Source organism: Echiichthys vipera (assembly GCF_963691815.1).
Source record: "Echiichthys vipera genome assembly, contig: SCAFFOLD_79, whole genome shotgun sequence".
NCBI classification, from domain to species: Eukaryota; Metazoa; Chordata; class Actinopteri; order Perciformes; family Trachinidae; genus Echiichthys; species Echiichthys vipera.
The window spans coordinates 22,501-45,000 of record NW_028154884.1 but is presented as its reverse complement, the minus strand read 5'-3'; the positions used below and the strand labels follow the sequence as shown (position 1 = coordinate 45,000).

The window sequence follows — 22,500 nt, the reverse complement described above, 5'->3', positions numbered from 1 at the left end:
TCCTGTGACGTTAGCGTGAGACAGGTTTAAGTTATGAGTCTGAGAACAGAGACATCCTGTGACGTTAGCGTGAGACAGGTTTAAGTTATGACTCTGAGAACAGAGACATCCTGTGACGTTAGCGTGAGACGGGTTTAAGTTATGACTCTGAGAACAGAGACATCCTGTGACGTTACTGCTGAGACGTCACGGTGGACTGTCGTTTGCACGCTTTGTAAATGTTTAAACGTATAAACGTTTAACTCCCGCAGCGACAGCGTCATCGAGGACATCCAGAACAAACTGCAGGACGTCCGCAGCCCGACGGCGGCCATGACGGTGCTGCTGAGGGAGCTGGATCTGGAGACGGACGTCGAGCTCGGGGGAGAAGGACCCGTCGCAGCCGGTGGGAAACGTTTGCGGTGTGACCTCAGAGATGACCTCACGCACCTCTGATGCTAACGTGTTTGTGTGCCCTGCTGTGTGTCTGACAGGCCTGAACACCAGGATCAGCCTGTCACAGCTCTACGGCAGCAGCTCTGCCCTCAGCCTCGTCTGTCAGGCCGTCTGCCACCTCGCCATGACCAGAGCGCTGTTCTGCAGAGACCTGCTGATCCTGCAGAAGCTCTACCTGCACTTCGGAGACAACGTAACACACACACACACACACACACACACACACACACACACACACACACACACACACACACACAGACACACACACACACACACACACACACACACACACACACACACACACACACACACACACACACACACACACACACACACACACACACAGACAGGTGCTTGAATAATGTTGTGTGTTCAGGGTTTGAAAAGTATGAACCCTCTCTCTCCCTCCGTCCCCCCCCCGTATCCCCCCTCAGGTGTTCCTGGGTGGGGGGGCCCAGCTGCTGCAGCTGCAGCAGGATCTGATCCCCCGGAGCTCCAGCCTCCTGTCCTCGTATCACCTCCTCAAACACATCAGTCAGAGCGCCGCCTCCTCCGTCCCCCTGGACATCATGTGAGGACACCAGGACCTTCCTGTGACCTCTGACCTTCCTGTGACCTCTGACCTTTGTGTGACATCTGATCTTCCACTGACCTTCCTGCGACCTCTGACCTTCCTGTGACCACCCTTTTTCCTCTGACCTTCCTGTGACCTCTGATCTTCTTCTGACCTTCCTGCGACCTCTGACCTTCTTCTGACCTTCCTGCGACCTCTGACCTTCCTGCGACCTCTGACCTTCCTGTGACCTCTGACCTTCCTGTGACCTCCCACCTTCCTGTGACCTTTGACCTTCCTGTGACCTCCCTTTTACCTCTGACCTTCCTGTGACCTCTGTGCGACCTTTCTGTCCCGCAGAGACGCTAACCTGCAGCACCTCACCGTGTTGGAGCTGTCCGACTCTCCGGCGCTCTGCAGCAGCAGATCAGGTGAGGCGAGCTGCGTCCCTCAGTCCCCGTCCAATCACTGAGGACCTAGACAGTGACATCATCTCCTCTGTGTGCAGGCGCCAGCCCTCAGACCGTGGTGGAGCTCTTCTACCAGACCACCGCCCGGAAGACGATCATGGCCCACATCTACAGTCAGCAGCAGAGCAGCTCCTCGCTCCACTGGAGCCTCATGATGTCCAGCGCGGTCACGCTGCTCGCCCAGCTGCTGTATCCTTTCACCTGACGGGTGCCCTGTCCTCATTAGCACCACCGAGGAGCCCTTGAGCAAGGCCCATAACCCCCAAACCGCTGCAGTGGAGCTGCTCCGTGCTCAGAACACTGTGGTTTAACTGAGCAGCTCCAGTGTAAATCAGAATCTAACCCTTGATTTGACGCTGCTGCCATGGAAACAGACATTAGCATAACAATTAAGCTAAGCATGAAAAACCATTAACCCTAAAAATACAAAGTATAAACTCGTGTATTTGCACATGTGGTGCAGGAGGTCGTTAAATAGCCGTGGCTGCAGGAACTCTGGAAACGACCCCTGGTTCATTCTTCCTCTCGTGTTTATGATAAAAAAAAAAAAAAGGCGTTTGGACACAAAACGAGACAAAACCATGTGCACCAACAAATGGAGGCGGCCGTCCGCGGCGCCATCGTGACGCTCCTGAAGAGTCGGCGTTGCTCTGCGTTCCCCCCTGAATCAGATAAAGTCGTGTTCTCAGTGATGTTGGTGTGTTTGGTCTTAACTGGTTCCAGTTGGCCCAGTAACCCTGGTTTCCAGTTCCCCGAGTGTCTGATGTCCAACTGTCAGTACACACAGCTGCAGGTGAGTGAGACTTCTGCTCGTCGTCGTCGTCGTCGTCGTCGTCGTCGTCGTCGTTGTTGTTGTTGTGATGTTGACGTCTCTCTCTCTCTCTGTGCGTGCAGGAGTACGTGCGTCTGATTGGTCCGTGGTGTCAGGTGAACATCGGCTCCTGTCGCTTCATGTTGGGTCAGTGTTTCCTCGCCAACGGAGAAGGTCACAAGGTGAGTCGCCTTTAAATAAAACTTTATTATTATTTAAATTACGGTCACAAGGTGAGAGACTCAGGACGTTTGTTTATGTGTTGATGTTTCCGTCCTCTGTCGTGTACGAGGTCGTCCTCTTGGCCAGGGCAGAAAAGAGGATGTTGCGTTCTGAGTTGGTCTGTGGTCGAGGAATTCTCTTCTTTCTGCCCTTTTCCAACACGATGGGATGTCGCCCTTCTTCCAGATCCTCTGGAACAGCGTCCATAGCCTCCGCAGGAGCATTGGGCACTTCTTTTAAACCTTATAGGGTGTGCTGCTTGGGCCCAGGGCAGACCCTGTTCTGGCCTTCTTCACCACCTCCTGGACCTCCTTCAGGATGGTTCGCTGATGTTGAGCTCCTCCTCAGGAGTGTTGGAGTCCAGGACCTGGTTTCTGGAGATGTCATGGTGGGTCTCTCTCAAGAACGCCTCCAGGTCTTCTCTGGGGCCGGTCCGCCTTCCAGATTTGGCTTCACCCAGCAGTGTTCTGGTGAATGTGAAGGGGTCTCTGGTGAACTGGGATCTCTTGTCCCTATCCTTCCTCCTTTCCACAGAGCTTTCTGCTCTTCAGAGTCCGCAGACACGTTCTCGGAGTTGACTCGTCAGGTCCTTGATGCCTTCCCTTTCGTGAACCGGGAATCCTTTGAACTGCTTGTTAAGCGCCTTCATTTCTTCCCTTAAGCAATGGGTCTCCCTTTCTCTTCTGCTTGGATGGTGTGCAGCCCTGATGTTCACCTTCTTGTCCTCCAATCCAAACCGCTCCATTGCCAGATTGTATGTTAGCCCTCTTCTATGCCTCTTCAGACCACAGTCCTGCGTCTGGCCTCAGGGTTGTCTGGACACCTGGGGGGAATCAAGTGTCCCCCAAGGTCTACCTTCATCTCCCATGATTGGGCCTTTTGCAGCAGAGTGGTCCTTGTTGTTCCTGTGGTTGGGGGCTTTTGACCCGCTCTTACAGACTTCATTGATGGTGTTGCTCTCCTGTGTGGTTGCTGTTTCCTGCGTCTCTCCTGCGACAGGATGTGTGCCATGGTACCCCTCTCCCCGCAAAGCTTGCTCAGTGGATCCTCCCTCAAGCCCCATTTGTGGGAGTTTGTCGGAGTCGGAGTGTGTCGTACACCGACCTTAGCAAGAATGAGATGCAGAAAGGCTCCAGTCTCCACAGATCTCCCCATGTGATCTTTCTCTTGGGTCAATCCCACTCGGTCCATGCTCCCTGGGACGCTAGCTCCACTGCCCTTGTCCTTGGTCCTTCCTCCTCAAGGGTCCGTACCTCCTGCTGGATCATGGCCCTCCAAGTTCCGCACCTCCTCCTGGATCATGTCCCTCCAAGTTCCGCACCTCCTCCTGGATCATGGCCCTCCAGGTTCCTGTACCTCCTCTTGGATCATGGCCCTCCAGGTTCCTGTAGCTCCTCCTGGATCATGGCCCTCCAAGTTCCGCACCTCCTCCTGGATCATGGCCCTCCAGGTTCCTGTACCTCCTCCTGGATCATGGCCCTCCAGGTTCCGCACCTCCTCCTGGATCATGGCCCTCCAAGTTCCTGTACCTCCTTCTAGATCATGGCCCTCCAGGTTCCTGTACCTCCTCCTGGATCATGGCCCTCCAGGTTCCTCACCTCCTCCTGGATCATGGCCCTCCAAGTTCCGCACCTCCTCCTGGATCATGGCCCTCCAGGTTCCGCACCTCCTCCTGGATCATGGCCCTCCAGGTTCCGCACCTCCTCCTGGATCATGGCCCTCCAGGTGCCTGTACCTCCTCCTGGATCATGGCCCTCCAATTTCCGCACCTCCTCCTGGATCATGGCCCTCCAAGTTCCGCACCTCCTCCTGGATTATGGCCCTCCAGGTTCTGTACCTCCTCCTGGATCATGGCCCTCCAGGTTCCTGTACCTCCTCCTGGATCATGGCCCTCCAGGTTCCTCACCTCCTCCTGGATCATGGCCCTCCAGGTTCCTGTACCTCCTCCTGGATCATGGCCCTCCAGGTTCCTGTACCTCCTCCTGGATCATGGCCCTCCAGGTTCCTGTACCTCCTCCTGGATCATGGCCCTCCAGGTTCCTGTACCTCCTCCTGGATCATGGCCCTCCAGGTTCCTCACCTCCTCCTGGATCATGGCCCTCCAGGTTCCTTGTAGCTCCTTGTTGTTGTTGTCTTCAGGCGCTGCAGTGTTTCTGACTGATGTTGTTGTTGTTGTTGTCTTCAGGCGCTGCAGTGTTTCTGACTGATGTTGTTGTTGTTGTTGTCTTCAGGCGCTGCAGTGTTTCTGACTGTTGTTGTTTTTGTCTTCAGGCGCTGCAGTGTTTCTGACTGTTGTTGTTGTTGTTGTGTCTTCAGGCGCTGCAGTGTTTCTGACTGTTGTTGTTGTTGTTGTGTCTTCAGGCGCTGCAGTGTTTCTGACTGTTGTTGTTGTTGTCTTCAGGCGCTGCAGTGTTTCTGACTGTTGTTGTTGTTGTCTTCAGGCGCTGCAGTGTTTCTGACTGATGTTGTTGTCGTCTTCAGGCGCTGCAGTGTTTCTGACTGTTGTTGTTGTTGTCTTCAGGCGCTGCAGTGTTTCTGACTGTTGTTGTTGTTGTTGTCTTCAGGCGCTGCAGTGTTTCTGACTGTTGTTGTTGTTGTCTTCAGGCGCTGCAGTGTTTCTGACTGTTGTTGTTGTTGTCTTCAGGCGCTGCAGTGTTTCTGACTGTTGTTGTTGTTGTCTTCAGGCGCTGCAGTGTTTCTGACTGTTGTTGTTGTTGTTGTCTTCAGGTGCTGCAGTGTTTCTGACTGTTGTTGTTGTTGTTGTTGTGTCTTCAGGCGCTGCAGTGTTTCTGACTGATGTTGTTGTTGTCTTCAGGCGCTGCAGTGTTTCTGACTGTTGTTGTTGTTGTTGTTGTCTTCAGGCGCTGCAGTGTTTCTGACTGATGTTGTCTTCAGGCGCTGCTGTGTTTCTGACTGTTGTTGTTGTCTTCAGGCGCTGCAGTGTTTCTGACTGATGTTGTTGTTGTTGTCTTCAGGCGCTGCAGTGTTTCTGACTGTTGTTGTTGTCTTCAGGCGCTGCAGTGTTTCTGACTGTTGTTGTTGTCTTCAGGCGCTGCAGTGTTTCTGACTGATGTTGTTGTTGTTGTTGTTGTCTTCAGGAGCTGCAGCGTTTCTGACTGTTGTTGTTGTTGTTGTTGTTGTTGTCTTCAGGCGCTGCAGTGTTTCTGACTGATGTTGTTGTTGTTGTCTTCAGGCGCTGCAGTGTTTCTGACTGTTGTTGTTGTTGTCTTCAGGCGCTGCAGTGTTTCTGACTGTTGTTGTTGTTGTCTTCAGGCGCTGCAGTGTTTCTGACTGATGTTGTTGTCGTCTTCAGGCGCTGCAGTGTTTCTGACTGTTGTTGTTGTTGTCTTCAGGCGCTGCAGTGTTTCTGACTGATGTTGTTGTTGTCTTCAGGCGCTGCAGTGTTTCTGACTGTTGTTGTTGTTGTCTTCAGGCGCTGCAGTGTTTCTGACTGTTGTTGTTGTTGTCTTCAGGCGCTGCAGTGTTTCTGACTGTTGTTGTTGTTGTCTTCAGGCGCTGCAGTGTTTCTGACTGTTGTTGTTGGTGTTGTCTTCAGGTGCTGCAGTGTTTCTGACTGTTGTTGTTGTTGTTGTTGTGTCTTCAGGCGCTGCAGTGTTTCTGACTGATGTTGTTGTTGTCTTCAGGCGCTGCAGTGTTTCTGACTGTTGTTGTTGTTGTTGTCTTCAGGCGCTGCAGTGTTTCTGACTGTTGTTGTTGTTGTTGTCTTCAGGCGCTGCAGTGTTTCTGACTGTTGTTGTTGTTGTCTTCAGGCGCTGCAGTGTTTCTGACTGTTGTTGTTGTTGTCTTCAGGTGCTGCAGTGTTTCTGACTGTTGTTGTTGTTGTCTTCAGGCGCTGCAGTGTTTCTGACTGTTGTTGTTGTTGTCTTCAGGCGCTGCAGTGTTTCTGACTGTTGTTGTTGTTGTCTTCAGGCGCTGCAGTGTTTCTGACTGATGTTGTTGTCTTCAGGCGCTGCAGTGTTTCTGACTGTTGTTGTTGTTGTCTTCAGGCGCTGCAGTGTTTCTGACTGTTGTTGTTGTTGTTGTCTTCAGGCGCTGCAGTGTTTCTGACTGATGTTGTTGTCGTCTTCAGGCGCTGCAGTGTTTCTGACTGTTGTTGTTGTTGTTGTCTTCAGGCGCTGCAGTGTTTCTGACTGTTGTTGTTGTTGTTGTCTTCAGGCGCTGCAGTGTTTCTGACTGTTGTTGTTGTTGTCTTCAGGCGCTGCAGTGTTTCTGACTGTTGTTGTTGTTGTCTTCAGGTGCTGCAGTGTTTCTGACTGTTGTTGTTGTTGTCTTCAGGCGCTGCAGTGTTTCTGACTGTTGTTGTTGTTGTTGTCTTCAGGTGCTGCAGTGTTTCTGACTGTTGTTGTTGTTGTTGTTGTGTCTTCAGGCGCTGCAGTGTTTCTGACTGATGTTGTTGTTGTCTTCAGGCGCTGCAGTGTTTCTGATTGTTGTTGTTGTTGTTGTCTTCAGGCGCTGCAGTGTTTCTGACTGTTGTTGTTGTTGTTGTCTTCAGGCGCTGCAGTGTTTCTGACTGTTGTTGTTGTTGTTGTTGTCTTCAGGCGCTGCAGTGTTTCTGACTGTTGTTGTTGTTGTTGTCTTCAGGCGCTGCAGTGTTTCTGACTGTTGTTGTTGTTGTTGTCTTCAGGCGCTGCAGTGTTTTCAGGAGGCAGCGACGGAGGTGGAGAAGGAAGAGTTCCTGATGAAACTGACGAACAGCGAGGAGGAGGCGTCCAGCCCCCGGCTGCAGTACTACAACAAGGTGTGTGTGTGTGTGTGTGTGTGTGTGTGTGTGTGTGTGTGTGTGTGTGTGTGTGTGTGTGTGTGTGTGTGTGTGTGTGTGTGTGTGTGTGTGTGTGTGTGTGTGTGTGTGTGTGTGTGTGTGTGTGTGTGTGTGTGTGTGTGTGTGTGTGTGTGTGTGTGTGTGTGTGTGTGTGTGTGTATTTGTGTGTGTGTGTTTATATATTTATGTGTGTGTGTGTATTTGTGTGTGTGTATTTGTGTGTGTGTGTATTTGTGTGTGTTTATATATTTGTGTGTGTGTGTGTTTGTATATATTTGTGTGTGTGTGTGTTTGTATATATATTTGTGTGTGTGTGTGTGTGTATATATATTTGTGTGTGTGTGTGTGTGTGTATATATATTTGTGTGTGTGTGTGTTTATATATTTGTGTGTGTGTGTGTGTGTGTGTGTGTGCAGGTGCTGCGTCTCCTGGAGGACGTGGGTCTCCCGGAGCTCGTCATCCAGCTGGCGTCTCTCGCCATAACTGAGGCCGTCAACGACGTCAACAGTCAGGTGACGTTTCCTCCTCCTGTCGAATCTTTCCTCAAAAACTGAACCATGTGTTTCAGAGAGGATTATTTATTTATTTATTTATTTATTTATTTATAATAAACATTAATAATAATGTGTTTGTGTTCAGGCGGCTCTCTGGACTCGAATCTTCAAACATCACCTGGATCTGGGACACAACAGTGAAGCTTACGAAGCGCTCACTCAGAACCCCGACTGCAGCATGTACGCTCTTATTTACATATATTTACATATATTTATGTTTATTTACATATATTTATGTTTATTTACATATATTTATACCCACAGATCCTCTCTTCAGTTTAATTATATATATTTAGAGGATTAAACATGATTATAAATGTAATATGACGATGATCCCCATCAGCCTCCAGCTCTGCCTCTACAAAAGAGGGCGTGTTGGGCCCATTCAGGACTTCCTCAGAGTCCTTCCACCGCCCCATGACCTCATCAGCTGAGGGCACCAGCGTCCCGTCCTTACTGTCAACAGCTTGGACGGTTCCCCGTGTCCCCCTCCTGAGGTGCTGAATGGTGGTCCAGAAGCACCTCGGTGCCCCCCAAAGTCCTTCTCCAGGACTTGTGTGAACTCCTCCCACACCCGCTGCTTTGCCTCTGACCCAGCAGAGGCTGCAGCCCTTCAGACCTGTGGGGACCTCAGAACCACCTCCGGAGTCTTCTGGGAGACCAGATCCTGAAGGCCTCCTTCTTCAGGGGGACCCCTGACCCCCGGGGTCCACCACGGTGCTCCAGGGTCCCCGCCCCTTGAGGCACCTGAGACCTTAAGGCCACAGCTCACCGCTGCAGCTTCAGCAGTGGAAGCTTAGAACATCGCCCGCTCCGGTTCGATGCCCCCAACCTCCACCTTCACTGCCCCCCGTGCAGCAGCGCCCCGACCCCAGCAGTTCCTCCTGTGAGTGGTGGGCCCACACTTCAGGAGAGATCAGAATTAATGAATAGAATTAATAATGACCGGGTCCCTGGAGATACTGTGGGAGGTGCTGGGGGAGTCTGGGGTGAGGGGGTCACTTCTGAGGGGGTCCAGTCTCTGTACCCCCGAAGAGAGAGCTGGGTCCGGATCCTGGGCAGTAAGTCGGAGTCGTTCTCGGTGGGGGTCGGCCTCCTCCAGGGGGGCACTCTGTCCCCAATCCTGTTTGTGGTTTTCATGGACAGGATATGGAGGCGTAGTCATGGCGGGGACGGAGCTGCAGTCCCTCTACCGCACCGTTGTGATGAACAGAGAGCTGAGGAAGACAAAGCTCTGGATCTACCCTCAGTCCTGGTTCCTACCCTCACCTGTGGTCCTGAAAGCTGGGTCAGGACCCAAAGAACCAGGTCCAGGTCAGGACCCAAAGAACCAGGTCCAGGTCAGAACCCACAGAACCAGGTCCAGGTCAGGACCCAAAGAACCAGGTCCAGGTCAGGACCCAAAGAACCAGGTCCAGGTCAGGACCCACAGAACCAGGTCCAGGTCAGGACCCAAAGAACCAGGTCCAGGTCAGAACCCACAGAACCAGGTCCAGGTCAGGACCCAAAGAACCAGGTCCAGGTCAGGACCCACAGAACCAGGTCCAGGTCAGGACCCACAGAACCAGGTCCAGGTCAGGACCCACAGAACCAGGTCCAGGTCCAAGCGTGTGAAGTGTGTTTCCTCAGGAGGGGGTCTGGAGTCTCCCTTAGAGAGAGGGGGAGAAGTTCAGCATCCGTGAGGAACTCGGAGTAGAGCCGCTGCTCCTTTGTGTTGAAAGGAGCCAGTTGAGGTGGTTCAGGATCATCTGGTCTGGATGAACCCTGGGCGCCTCCCTAGGGAGGTGTTCCAGGCACGTCCAGCTGGGAGGAGGCCTCGGGGAAGACCCAGGACCAGGTGGAGAGATTAGATCTCCACACTGGCCTGGGAACGCCTCAGGATCCCCCAGTTAGAGCTGGTTAATGAGGCCCGGGAAAGGGAAGTTAGGGGTCCCTGCTGGAGCTGCTGCCCCTGAGACCTGATCCAGGATCAGAGGCTGGAGCTGCTGCCCCTGAGACCTGATCCAGGATCAGAGGCTGCAGCTGCTGCCCCTGAGACCTGATTCAGGACCAGAGGCTGCTGCCCCTGAGACCTGATCCAGGATCAGAGGCTGGAGCTAATGCAGCTGCTGCCCCTGTGACCTGATCCAGGACCAGAGGCTGGAGCTGCTGCCCCTGAGACCTAATCCAGGACCAGAGGCTGGAGCTAATGCAGCTGCTGTCCCTGAGACCTGATCCAGGACCAGAGGCTGGAGCTGCTGTCCCTGAGACCTGATCCAGGACCAGAGGCTGGAGCTGCTGCCCCTGAGACCTGATCCAGGACCAGAGGCTGGAGCTGCTGCCCCTGAGACCTGATCCAGGATCAGAGGCTGGAGCTGCTGTCCCTGAGACCTGATCCAGGATCAGAGGCTGGAGCTGCTGCCCCTGAGACCTGATCCAGGACCAGAGGCTGGTGCTGCTGCCCCTGAGACCTGATCCAGGATCAGAGGCTGGAGCTGCTGCCCCTGAGACCTGATCCAGGACCAGAGGCTGGAGCTGCTGCCCCTGAGACCTGATCCAGGATCAGAGGCTGGAGCTGCTGCCCCTGAGACCTGATCCAGGATCAGAGGCTGGAGCTGCTGCCCCTGAGACCTGATCCAGGATCAGAGGCTGGAGCTGCTGCCCCTGAGACCTGATCCAGGACCAGAGGCTGGAGCTGCTGCCCCTGAGACCTGATCCAGGACCAGAGGCTGGAGCTGCTGCCCCTGAGACCTGATCCAGGACCAGAGGCTGGAGCTGCTGCCCCTGAGACCTGATCCAGGACCAGAGGCTGGAGCTGCTGCCCTGAGACCTGATCCAGGACCAGAGGCTGGAGCTGCTGCCCCTGAGACCTGATCCAGGACCAGAGGCTGGAGCTGCTGCCCCTGAGACCTGATCCAGGATCAGAGGCTGGAGCTGCTGCCCCTGAGACCTGATCCAGGATCAGAGGCTGGAGCTGCTGCCCCTGAGACCTGATCCAGGACCAGAGGCTGGAGCTGCTGCCCCTGAGACCTGATCCAGGACCAGAGGCTGGAGCTGAGATAATTTTAATATTAAAAGTTGTTGTTGTTGTTGTTGTCGTCTCAGGCAGCTGGGCTGTGTAATAATGGTTGTTGTTGTTGTTGTTGTTGTCGTCTCAGGCAGCTGGACTGTGTAATAATGGTTGTTGTTGTTGTTGTTGTTGTTGTCGTCTCAGGCAGCTGGACTGTGTAATAATGGTTGTTGTTGTTGTTGTCGTCTCAGGCAGCTGGACTGTGTAATAATGGTTGTTGTTGTCGTCCTCCTCTCAGGCAGCTGGACTGTGTAATAATGGTTGTTGTTGTTGTTGTTGTTGTTGTTGTCGTCTCAGGCAGCTGGACTGTGTAATAATGGTTGTTGTTGTTGTTGTCCTCTCAGGCAGCTGGACTGTGTAATAATGGTTGTTGTTGTTGTTGTCGTCTCAGGCAGCTGGACTGTGTAATAATGGTTGTTGTTGTTGTTGTTGTCGTCTCAGGCAGCTGGACTGTGTAATAATGGTTGTTGTTGTTGTTGTTGTCGTCTCAGGCAGCTGGACTGTGTAATAATGGTTGTTGTTGTTGTTGTTGTCGTCTCAGGCAGCTGGACTGTGTAATAATGGTTGTTGTTGTTGTCCTCTCAGGCAGCTGGACTGTGTAATAATGGTTGTTGTTGTTGTTGTTGTTGTCCTCTCAGGCAGCTGGACTGTGTAATAATGGTGTTGTTGTTGTTGTTGTCCTCTCAGGCAGCTGGACTGTGTAATAATGGTTGTTGTTGTTGTCCTCTCAGGCAGCTGGACTGTGTAATAATGGTGTTGTTGTTGTTGTTGTCGTCTCAGGCAGCTGGACTGTGTAATAATGGTTGTTGTTGTTGTTGTTGTCGTCTCAGGCAGCTGGACTGTGTAATAATGGTTGTTGTTGTTGTTGTTGTCGTCTCAGGCAGCTGGACTGTGTAATAATGGTTGTTGTTGTTGTTGTTGTCGTCTCAGGCAGCTGGACTGTGTAATAATGGTTGTTGTTGTTGTCCTCTCAGGCAGCTGGACTGTGTAATAATGGTTGTTGTTGTTGTTGTTGTTGTTGTCCTCTCAGGCAGCTGGACTGTGTAATAATGGTGTTGTTGTTGTTGTTGTCCTCTCAGGCAGCTGGACTGTGTAATAATGGTTGTTGTTGTTGTCCTCTCAGGCAGCTGGACTGTGTAATAATGGTTGTTGTTGTTGTTGTCGTCCTCTCAGGCAGCTGGGGCCTGTTTCACAAAGCAGGTTTAGTGAAAACTCTGAGTATGTTAACCCTGAAATGAGGGAAACTCTGAGTTTTCCGTTTCACAAAGGGAGGTAACTCAAACCAGAGACAGAGGGTTAACTCTAGCCTGTTTCACAGAGAGAGCTAACTCAAACCAGAGACAGAGGGGTAACTCTAGCCTGTTTCACAGAGAGAGCTAACTCAAACCAGAGACAGAGGGGTAACTCTAGCCTGTTTCACAGAGAGAGCTAACTCAAACCAGAGACAGAGGGGTAACTCTAGCCTGTTTCACAGAGAGAGAGCTAACTCAAACCAGAGACAGACGGGTAACTCTAGCCTGTTTCACAGAGAGAGCTAACTCAAACCAGAGACAGAGGGGTAACTCTAGCCTGTTTCACAGAGAGAGCTAACTCAAACCAGAGACAGAGGGGTAACTCTAGCCTGTTTCACAGAGAGAGCTAACTCAAACCAGAGACAGAGGGGTAACTCTAGCCTGTTTCACAGAGAGAGCTAACTCAAACCAGAGACAGAGGGGTAACTCTAGCCTGTTTCACAGAGAGAGCTAACTCAAACCAGAGACAGACGGGTAACTCTAGCCTGTTTCACAAAGAGAGGTAACTTAACCTCTCGGTCAGTTACCATGGTAACATGCTCTCTGAAACTAACCTGGTCCAGGTTTTTCTCAGAAAACCTCGAGTTTCTCTCTGTCTCCGCCCTCTTTCAGCCACACACGGTGTTTCATTTCCTCATTCATTCAGTCAGCGGGCGAGTTTTGGCGAAGTATAGTTCTGCTATAGTTCCGTCTGTTTTTCAGAAAATCACTGCAAACATCAGTCATTAGAAGTTATATTAGGTGGCGACTATTTCACTACCATGGCGTGTCCTTCTGATAACGATCCCGTGGATGAAGCTGCAGCATTACTGCGCAGATAATTATATATTGGTCGGGAGATGATTATCAAACTATTGATTATAGATGTGCTTGCATTTCCAGGCAATTCTCTGTTTGAGCGGTACCGTTTCATGTCACAGCAGATATTCTGTGTTGCGCTGCGTTTTTTTGCAAACGGGAGTTTTTGTATACAACGTATAAAAGTCATTCAGTAGGCCTACAATAGAAGTTATATTAGGTGGTGAATATTTACACTACCATGGCGTGTCATTTTGATAACGATCCCGTGAATGAAGGTGACGCATTTCGCAAAGAGAATTAAATATTGGTCGGGAGATGATTATCAGACCGCGCATAGACGTCCTTAATATGCTGCAGCCATAATTACAAAATGAATGAAATGGATCTTTTGAGCAAGTTGAATGTATTTGACTCAGCGTTTCTAAATATAATCCCAGCTTTTCTTGCAATTCATAGGTTCAAAAGTGTGTGCTTTTAGTTTGGTTACCGGTAAATAAACTACTCCTATAGGTGGAAACAACAGCCTTCTGATCCAGAATATCACCTATAATGCGAGGGGGCTGAATACGGCACAACACCGTTTCATGTCACAGTCCATCTCATCCCTCCTTACATTTCCAACATTAACAACCAGTGATGCTCTCATATCACAGCAGATATTGTGTGTTGCGCTGCGTTTTTTTTGCAAATGGGAGTTTTTTATACAACATTGATATGTTGTATAAAAAACAGCCACTTACGGTAATATTTACTTTACGATGTAAAACCTGCTCAAAATGAGGCGTCACCATGAGACTGTGCTGAGGTTTTACCTGTTTCAAAAATGTTTTTATGTTTCATCTTAAGCTGCGCTTCTCCCCCGCGGGGTTGCACTTAAATGAAATAAATTAATAGGCTCCCACTCATGCAGTTCCCCCTGTGATATTACTGTGATTGCAACTGGACTACATTTAAACTTATGCACGGACCCGAGCCGCAATGTCCTCCCGCACCGTCTCCCTCTCTTTTGCTGCTGCAGCGGTGTAAACCTGCTCAAACTCTCCGTATGAGCGCATTAATATTTCCATTTCCAGTTGTAGCGTAGCCCTTCGCTTCCCCGTTGCCATGGTGACTCGTCGAATCAGGGCTCCATTGATGCTGTCTTTTTTTACTTGTGGTGCACGCGCTTAACTCCAGGTCAAACTACTCTGAGTTGATCAACCGAACGCAAATCTGCTGTTCTGGAACCGAAAACTCAGAGTTTCCTATCTCAGAGTAGATCAACTCAGAGTTCCGGGTTAGACTCAGAGTTTTTTGAACCTGCTTTGTGAAACAGGCCCCTGGACTGTGTAATAATGGTTGTTGTTGTTGTTGTTGTCGTCTCAGGCAGCTGGACTGTGTAATAATGGTTGTTGTTGTTGTTGTTGTTGTCCTCTCAGGCAGCTGGACTGTGTAATAATGGTTGTTGTTGTTGTTGTCGTCTCAGGCAGCTGGACTGTGTAATAATGGTTGTTGTTGTTGTTGTCGTCCTCTCAGGCAGCTGGACTGTGTAATAATGGTTGTTGTTGTTGTTGTTGTCGTCTCAGGCAGCTGGGCTGTGTAATAATGGTTGTTGTTGTTGTTGTTGTCCTCTCAGGCAGCTGGACTGTGTAATAATGGTTGTTGTTGTTGTTGTTGTTGTCCTCTCAGGCAGCTGGACTGTGTAATAATGGTTGTTGTTGTTGTTGTTGTCGTCTCAGGCAGCTGGACTGTGTAATAATGGTTGTTGTTGTTGTTGTTGTCCTCTCAGGCAGCTGGGCTGTGTAATAATGGTTGTTGTTGTTGTTGTCCTCTCAGGCAGCTGGGCTGTGTAATAATGGTTGTTGTTGTTGTTGTTGTTGTCGTCTCAGGCAGCTGGACTGTCTCCGGCAGCTGGTGGTGGTTCTGTGTGAACGGTCCCAGCTCCAGGATCTGGTCCAGTTCTCTTACGTGAACCTGCACGACGAGGTAAACACAACAAATCTGACCTCCAATCAAATCACAGTGTTATTGCTGTTGTTGTTGTTGTTTACAATGGCGTGTTGTTGTTGTCAGGTGGTCAGTATCATCGAGTCTCGGGCCCGAGGTTTGGACCTGCTGGCTCACAACTACTACGAGCTGCTGTACGCCTTCCACATCAACCGCCACAACTACAGGAAAGGTAAACAACTGTTTACTGTGGTAAACAACTGTTTACTGCTGTGGGTAAACAACTGTTTACTGCTGCGGGTAAACAACTGTTTACTGTGGTAAACAACTGTTTACTGCTGTGGTAAACAACTGTTTACTGCTGTGGGTAAACAACTGTTTACGGCTGCGGGTAAACAACTGTTTACTGTGGTAAACAACTGTTTACTGCTGTGGTAAACAACTGTTTACTGCTGTGGGTAAACAACTGTTTACTGTGGTAAACAACTGTTTACTGCTGTGGGTAAACAACTGTTTACTGCTGTGGGTAAACAACTGTTTACTGCTGTGGGTAAACAACTGTTTACTGTGGTAAACAACTGTTTACTGCTGTGGTAAACAACTGTTTACTGCTGCGGGTAAACAACTGTTTACTGCTGCGGGTAAACAACTGTTTACTGCTGTGGGTAAACAACTGTTTACTGCTGTGGGTAAACAACTGTTTACTGTGGTAAACAACTGTTTACTGCTGTGGGTAAACAACTGTTTACTGCTGTGGTAAACAACTGTTTGCTGCGGGTAAACAACTGTTTACTGCTGTGAGTAAACAACTGTTTACTGTGGTAAACAACTGTTTACTGCTGTGGGTAAACAACTGTTTACTGCGGGTAAACAACTGTTTACTGCTGTGGTAAACAACTGTTTACTGCTGTGGGTAAACAACCCCCCCCCCCTCTTGCCCCCCCCCCCCCCCCCCAGCGGGCACGGTCATGTTCGAGCTCGGGATGCGTCTCGGCCGTGAGGTCCGGACTCGTGTCGGTCTCCAGAAGCAGGTGAACTGTTTCCTGGCTGCTCTCAACTGTCTGCGCCTCATCAGACCCGAGTACGCCTGGATCCTGCAGCCCAGCACCGGGGCCACGGTACACAACACACACACACACACAACAGACACACAACACACACAAGACACACACACAACACACACACAACACATACACAACACACACAACACACACACACACACACACACAGACCCGAGTACGCCTGGATCCTGCAGCCCAGCACCGGGGCCACGGTACACAACACACACACACAACACACACACACACACACACACACAACAGACACACAACACACACAACACACACACACACACAACACACACACAACACACACACACAAGACACACACACACACAACACACACACAACACACACAACACACACAGACCCGAGTACGCCTGGATCCTGCAGCCCAGCACCGGGGCCACGGTACACAACACACACACAACACACACACACAACAGACACACACACACAACATACACACAACACACACACACAGACACACAACAGACACACACCCTAACATGTAAGCAGTGTCTGAAGTGACGTGTGTGTGTGTGTGTGTGTGTGTGTGTGTGTGTGTGTGTGTGTGTGTGTGTGTGTGTGTGTGTGTGTGTGTGTGTGTGTGTGTGTGTGTGTGTGTGTGTGTGTGTGTGTGTGTGTGTGTGTGTGTGTGTGTGTGTGTGTGTGTGTGTGTGTGTGTGTGTGTGTGTGTTGCAGTACGAGCGTCCTGGAGCGTCTCCAAAGAGAAACTCTGATGGAGAGTTTTCATCTGAACCAGGTAAACAAACGTTATAAGAGCTTCAGTGAGACAACAACAACATCATCACTAATAACAACAACAACATCATCACTAACAACAACATCATCACTAATAACAACAACAACATCATCACTAACAACAACACCAACAACAACACCACTAACAACAACATCACTAATAACAACACCAACAACATCATCACTAATAACAACAACATCATCACTAATAACAACAACAGTAACAACATCATCACTAACAACAACAACAACATCAACAACATCATCACTAACAACAACAACAACATCAACAACATCATCACTAACAACAGCAACACCAACAACAACATCACTAACAACAACAACAGTAAATACACCAACAACATCATCACTAACAACAACAGTAACAACACCAACAACATCATCACTAACAACAACAACAGTAACAACACCAACAACATCATCACTAACAACAACAACAGTAACAACACCAACAACATCATCACTAACAACAACAACAGTAACAACACCAACAACATCATCACTAACAACAACACCAACAACATCATCACTAACAACAACAACAGTAACAACACCAACAACATCATCACTAACAACAACAACAGTAACAACACCAACAACATCATCACTAACAACAACACCAACAACATCATCACTAATAACAACAACAACACCAACAACATCATCACTAACAACACCAACAACATCATCACTAACAACAACAACATCATCACTAATAACAACAACAGTAACAACACCAACAACATCATCACTAATAACAACAACAGTAACAACACCAACAACATCATCACTAATAACAACAACAACAGTAACAACACCAACATCATCACTAGTAACAACAACAACAGTAACAACACCAACAACATCATCACTAATAACAACAACAACAGTAACAACACCAACAACATCATCACTAACAACAACAACAGTAAATACACCAACAACATCATCACTAGTAACAACAACAACAGTAACAACACCAACAACATCATCACTAACAACAACAGTAACAACACCAACAACATCATCACTAACAACAACAACAGTAACAACACCAACAACATCATCACTAACAACAACAACAGTAACAACACCAACAACATCATCACTAACAACAACAACAGTAAATACACCAACAACATCATCACTAGTAACAACAACAACAGTAACAACACCAACAACATCATCACTAACAACAACAACATCATCACTAATAACAACAACAGTAACAACACCAACAACATCATCACTAACAACAACAACAGTAACAACACCAACAACATCATCACTAACAACAACAACAGTAACAACACCAACAACATCATCACTAACAACAACAATAGTAAATACACCAACAACATCATCACTAGTAACAACAACAACAGTAAATACACCAACAACATCATCACTAATAACAACAACAACACCAACAACATCATCACTAACAACAACAACATCATCACTAATAACAACAACAGTAACAACACCAACAACATCATCACTAATAACAACAACAGTAACAACACCAACAACATCATCACTAATAACAACAACAACAGTAACAACACCAACAACATCATCACTAGTAACAACAACAACAGTAACAACACCAACAACATCATCACTAATAACAACAACAACAGTAACAACACCAACAACATCATCACTAGTAACAACAACAGTAACAACACCAACAACATCATCACTAACAACAACAACAGTAAATACACCAACAACATCATCACTAACAACAACAACAGTAACAACACCAACAACAACATCACTAACAACAACAACAGTAAATACACCAACAACATCATCACTAACAACAACAACAGTAACAACACCAACAACATCATCACTAATAACAACAACAACAGTAACAACACCAACAACATCATCACTAGTAACAACAACAGTAACAACACCAACAACATCATCACTAACAACAACAACAGTAAATACACCAACAACATCATCACTAACAACAACAACAGTAACAACACCAACAACATCATCACTAACAACAACAACAGTAACAACACCAACAACATCATCACTAACAACAACAACAACAGTAAATACACCAACAACATCATCACTAACAACAACACCAACAACATCATCACTAACAACAACACCAACAACATCATCACTAATAACAACAACAACACCAACAACATCATCACTAACAACACCAACATCATCACTAATAACAACAACAGTAACAACACCAACAACATCATCACTAATAACAACAACAGTAACAACACCAACAACATCATCACTAATAACAACAACAGTAACAACACCAACAACATCATCACTAGTAACAACAACAACAGTAACAACAACACCGCTAACAACAACAACACAACATCATCACTAACAACAACACAACATCATCACTAACAACAACACAACATCATCACTAACAACAACAACACAACATCATCACTAACAACAACACAACATCATCACTAACAACAACAACAACATCATCACTAATAACAACAACAGTAACAACACCAACAACATCATCACTAGTAACAACAACAACAGTAACAACAACACCGCTAACAACAACAACAACAACATCATCACTAGCAACAACAACATCATCACTAACAACAACATCATCACTAATAACAACAACAACATCATCACTAACAACAACAACAACATCATCACTAACAACAACAACAACATCATCACTAACAACAACAACATCATCACTAACAACAACACCGCTAACATCAACAACACCGCTAACAGCAACAACACCGCTAACATCAACAACACTAACACCAACAACACTGACAACAACAACACTGACAACAACAACAACCCTAACTCCGCCCCTGATCTGATGATGTCATCATCGTGTGCCTCAGTGCGTCGTCAGGTCGACGTCCTGGAGCTCAAGGATCTGGAGAAAGAGTTCGTGCTGTCGCGCTGTCGCCTCACCCTGGCCCTGCACCACCCGCCCTCTGCCGCCATCGCAGGTACTCTTCATCACCTCACTCCTCCTCTTCATCACTACTCTTCATCACCTCACTCCTCCTCTTCATCACTCCTCTTCATCACCTCACTCCTCCTCTTCATCACTACTCTTCATCACCTCACTCCTCCTCTTCATCACCTCACTCCTCCTCTTCATCACCTCACTCCTCCTCTTCATCACTACTCTTCATCACCTCACTCCTCATCTTCATCACTACTCTTCATCACCTCACTCCTCCTCTTCATCACTACTCTTCATCACCTCACTCCTCCTCTTCATCACCTCACTCCTCCTCTTCATCACTGTACAGAACAAGCTAACTTCAAGCTAAAGCAGTTTCCGTCCCTGAATCTTCTGAATGTATAAATGTATATGACCCCGTCAGGAGGGGCGTCAGCAGCAGAGCTGGTGTCTCTGTTCACATTTATATGAATGTGTTTATAAATGTATGTATATAATAATGTATATGACCCCGTCAGGAGGGGCGTCAGCAGCAGAGCTGGTGTCTCTGTTCACATTTATATTAATGTGTTTATAAATGTATGTATATAATAATGTATATGACCCCGTCAGGAGGGGCGTCAGCAGCAGAGCTGGTGTCTCTGCTCACATTTATATTAATGTGTTTATAAATGTATGTATATAATAATGTATATGACCCCGTCAGGAGGGGCGTCAGCAGCAGAGATGGTGTCTCTGTTCACATTTATATTAATGTGTTTATAAATGTATGTATATAATAATGTATATGACCCCGTCAGGAGGGGCGTCAGCAGCAGAGCTGGTGTCTCTGTTCACATTTATATTAATGTGTTTATAAATGTATGTATATAATAATGTATATGACCCCGTCAGGAGGGGCGTCAGCAGCAGAGCTGGTGTCTCTGCTCACATTTATATTCATGTGTTTATAAATGTATGTATATAATAATGTATATGACCCCGTCAGGAGGGGCGTCAGCAGCAGAGCTGGTGTCTCTGTTCACATTTATATTAATGTGTTTATAAATGTATGTATATAATAATGTATATGACCCCGTCAGGAGGGGCGTCAGCAGCAGAGCTGGTGTCTCTGCTCACATTTATATTCATGTGTTTATAAATGTATGTATATAATAATGTATATGACCCCGTCAGGAGGGGCGTCAGCAGCAGAGCTGGTGTCTCTGTTCACATTTATATTAATGTGTTTATAAATGTATTTATATAATAATGTATATGACCCCGTCAGGAGGGGCGTCAGCAGCAGAGCTGGCGTCTCTGTTCACATTTATAATAATGTGTTTATAAATGTATGTATATAATAATGTATATGACCCCGTCAGGAGGGGCGTCAGCAGCAGAGCTGGTGTCTCTGTTCACATTTATATTAATGTGTTTATAAATGTATGTATATAATAATGTATATGACCCCGTCAGGAGGGGCGTCAGCAGCAGAGATGGCGTCTCTGTTCACATTTATATGAATGTGTTTATAAATGTATGTATATAATAATGTATATGACCCCGTCAGGAGGGGCGTCAGCAGCAGAGCTGGCGTCTCTGTTCACATTTATATTAATGTGTTTATAAATGTATGTATATAATAATGTATATGACCCCGTCAGGAGGGGCGTCAGCAGCAGAGCTGGTGTCTCTGCTCACATTTATATTAATGTGTTTATAAATGTATGTATATAATAATGTATATGACCCCGTCAGGAGGGGCGTCAGCAGCAGAGATGGTGTCTCTGTTCACATTTATATTAATGTGTTTATAAATGTATGTATATAATAATGTATATGACCCCGTCAGGAGGGGCGTCAGCAGCAGAGCTGGTGTCTCTGTTCACATTTATATTAATGTGTTTATAAATGTATGTATATAATAATGTATATGACCCCGTCAGGAGGGGCGTCAGCAGCAGAGATGGTGTCTCTGTTCACATTTATAGTAATGTGTTTATAAATGTATGTATATAATAATGTATATGACCCCGTCAGGAGGGGCGTCAGCAGCAGAGCTGGTGTCTCTGTTCACATTTATAATAATGTGTTTATAAATGTATGTATATAATAATGTATATGACCCCGTCAGGAGGGGCGTCAGCAGCAGAGATGGTGTCTCTGTTCACATTTATATTAATGTGTTTATAAATGTATGTATATAATAATGTATATGACCCCGTCAGGAGGGGCGTCAGCAGCAGAGCTGGTGTCTCTGTTCACATTTATATTAATGTGTTTATAAATGTATGTATATAATAATGTATATGACCCCGTCAGGAGGGGCGTCAGCAGCAGAGCTGGTGTCTCTGCTCACATTTATATTCATGTGTTTATAAATGTATGTATATAATAATGTATATGACCCCGTCAGGAGGGGCGTCAGCAGCAGAGCTGGTGTCTCTGTTCACATTTATATTAATGTGTTTATAAATGTATGTATATAATAATGTATATGACCCCGTCAGGAGGGGCGTCAGCAGCAGAGCTGGTGTCTCTGCTCACATTTATATTCATGTGTTTATAAATGTATGTATATAATAATGTATATGACCCCGTCAGGAGGGGCGTCAGCAGCAGAGCTGGTGTCTCTGTTCACATTTATATTAATGTGTTTATAAATGTATTTATATAATAATGTATATGACCCCGTCAGGAGGGGCGTCAGCAGCAGAGCTGGCGTCTCTGTTCACATTTATAATAATGTGTTTATAAATGTATGTATATAATAATGTATATGACCCCGTCAGGAGGGGCGTCAGCAGCAGAGCTG

General features: G+C 47.4%; 1 protein-coding gene across 2 annotated transcripts in view; it reads left to right on the top strand.

Moving 5' to 3' along the window:
• Window positions 1-22,500, top strand: part of nup160 (nucleoporin 160) — a 46,229-nt gene that overhangs the window by 18,225 nt on the left and 5,504 nt on the right. Inside the window, exons 14-28 of one of the 2 annotated variants that reach the window (XM_083940824.1) lie at window positions 252-385; window positions 474-628; window positions 870-1,006; window positions 1,349-1,419; window positions 1,497-1,647; window positions 2,191-2,251; window positions 2,353-2,451; window positions 7,137-7,250; window positions 7,689-7,784; window positions 7,912-8,006; window positions 14,837-14,933; window positions 15,021-15,126; window positions 15,852-16,012; window positions 16,658-16,718; window positions 19,633-19,743. In XM_083940824.1, the coding sequence (XP_083796950.1) occupies window positions 252-385; window positions 474-628; window positions 870-1,006; window positions 1,349-1,419; window positions 1,497-1,647; window positions 2,191-2,251; window positions 2,353-2,451; window positions 7,137-7,250; window positions 7,689-7,784; window positions 7,912-8,006; window positions 14,837-14,933; window positions 15,021-15,126; window positions 15,852-16,012; window positions 16,658-16,718; window positions 19,633-19,743 (1,649 nt within the window). Of the gene's footprint in view, window positions 1-251; window positions 386-473; window positions 629-869; window positions 1,007-1,348; window positions 1,420-1,496; window positions 1,648-2,181; window positions 2,252-2,352; window positions 2,452-7,136; window positions 7,251-7,688; window positions 7,785-7,911; window positions 8,007-14,836; window positions 14,934-15,020; window positions 15,127-15,851; window positions 16,013-16,657; window positions 16,719-19,632; window positions 19,744-22,500 lie in introns of both variants that reach the window. The other variant, XM_083940823.1, reaches the window with a different exon arrangement.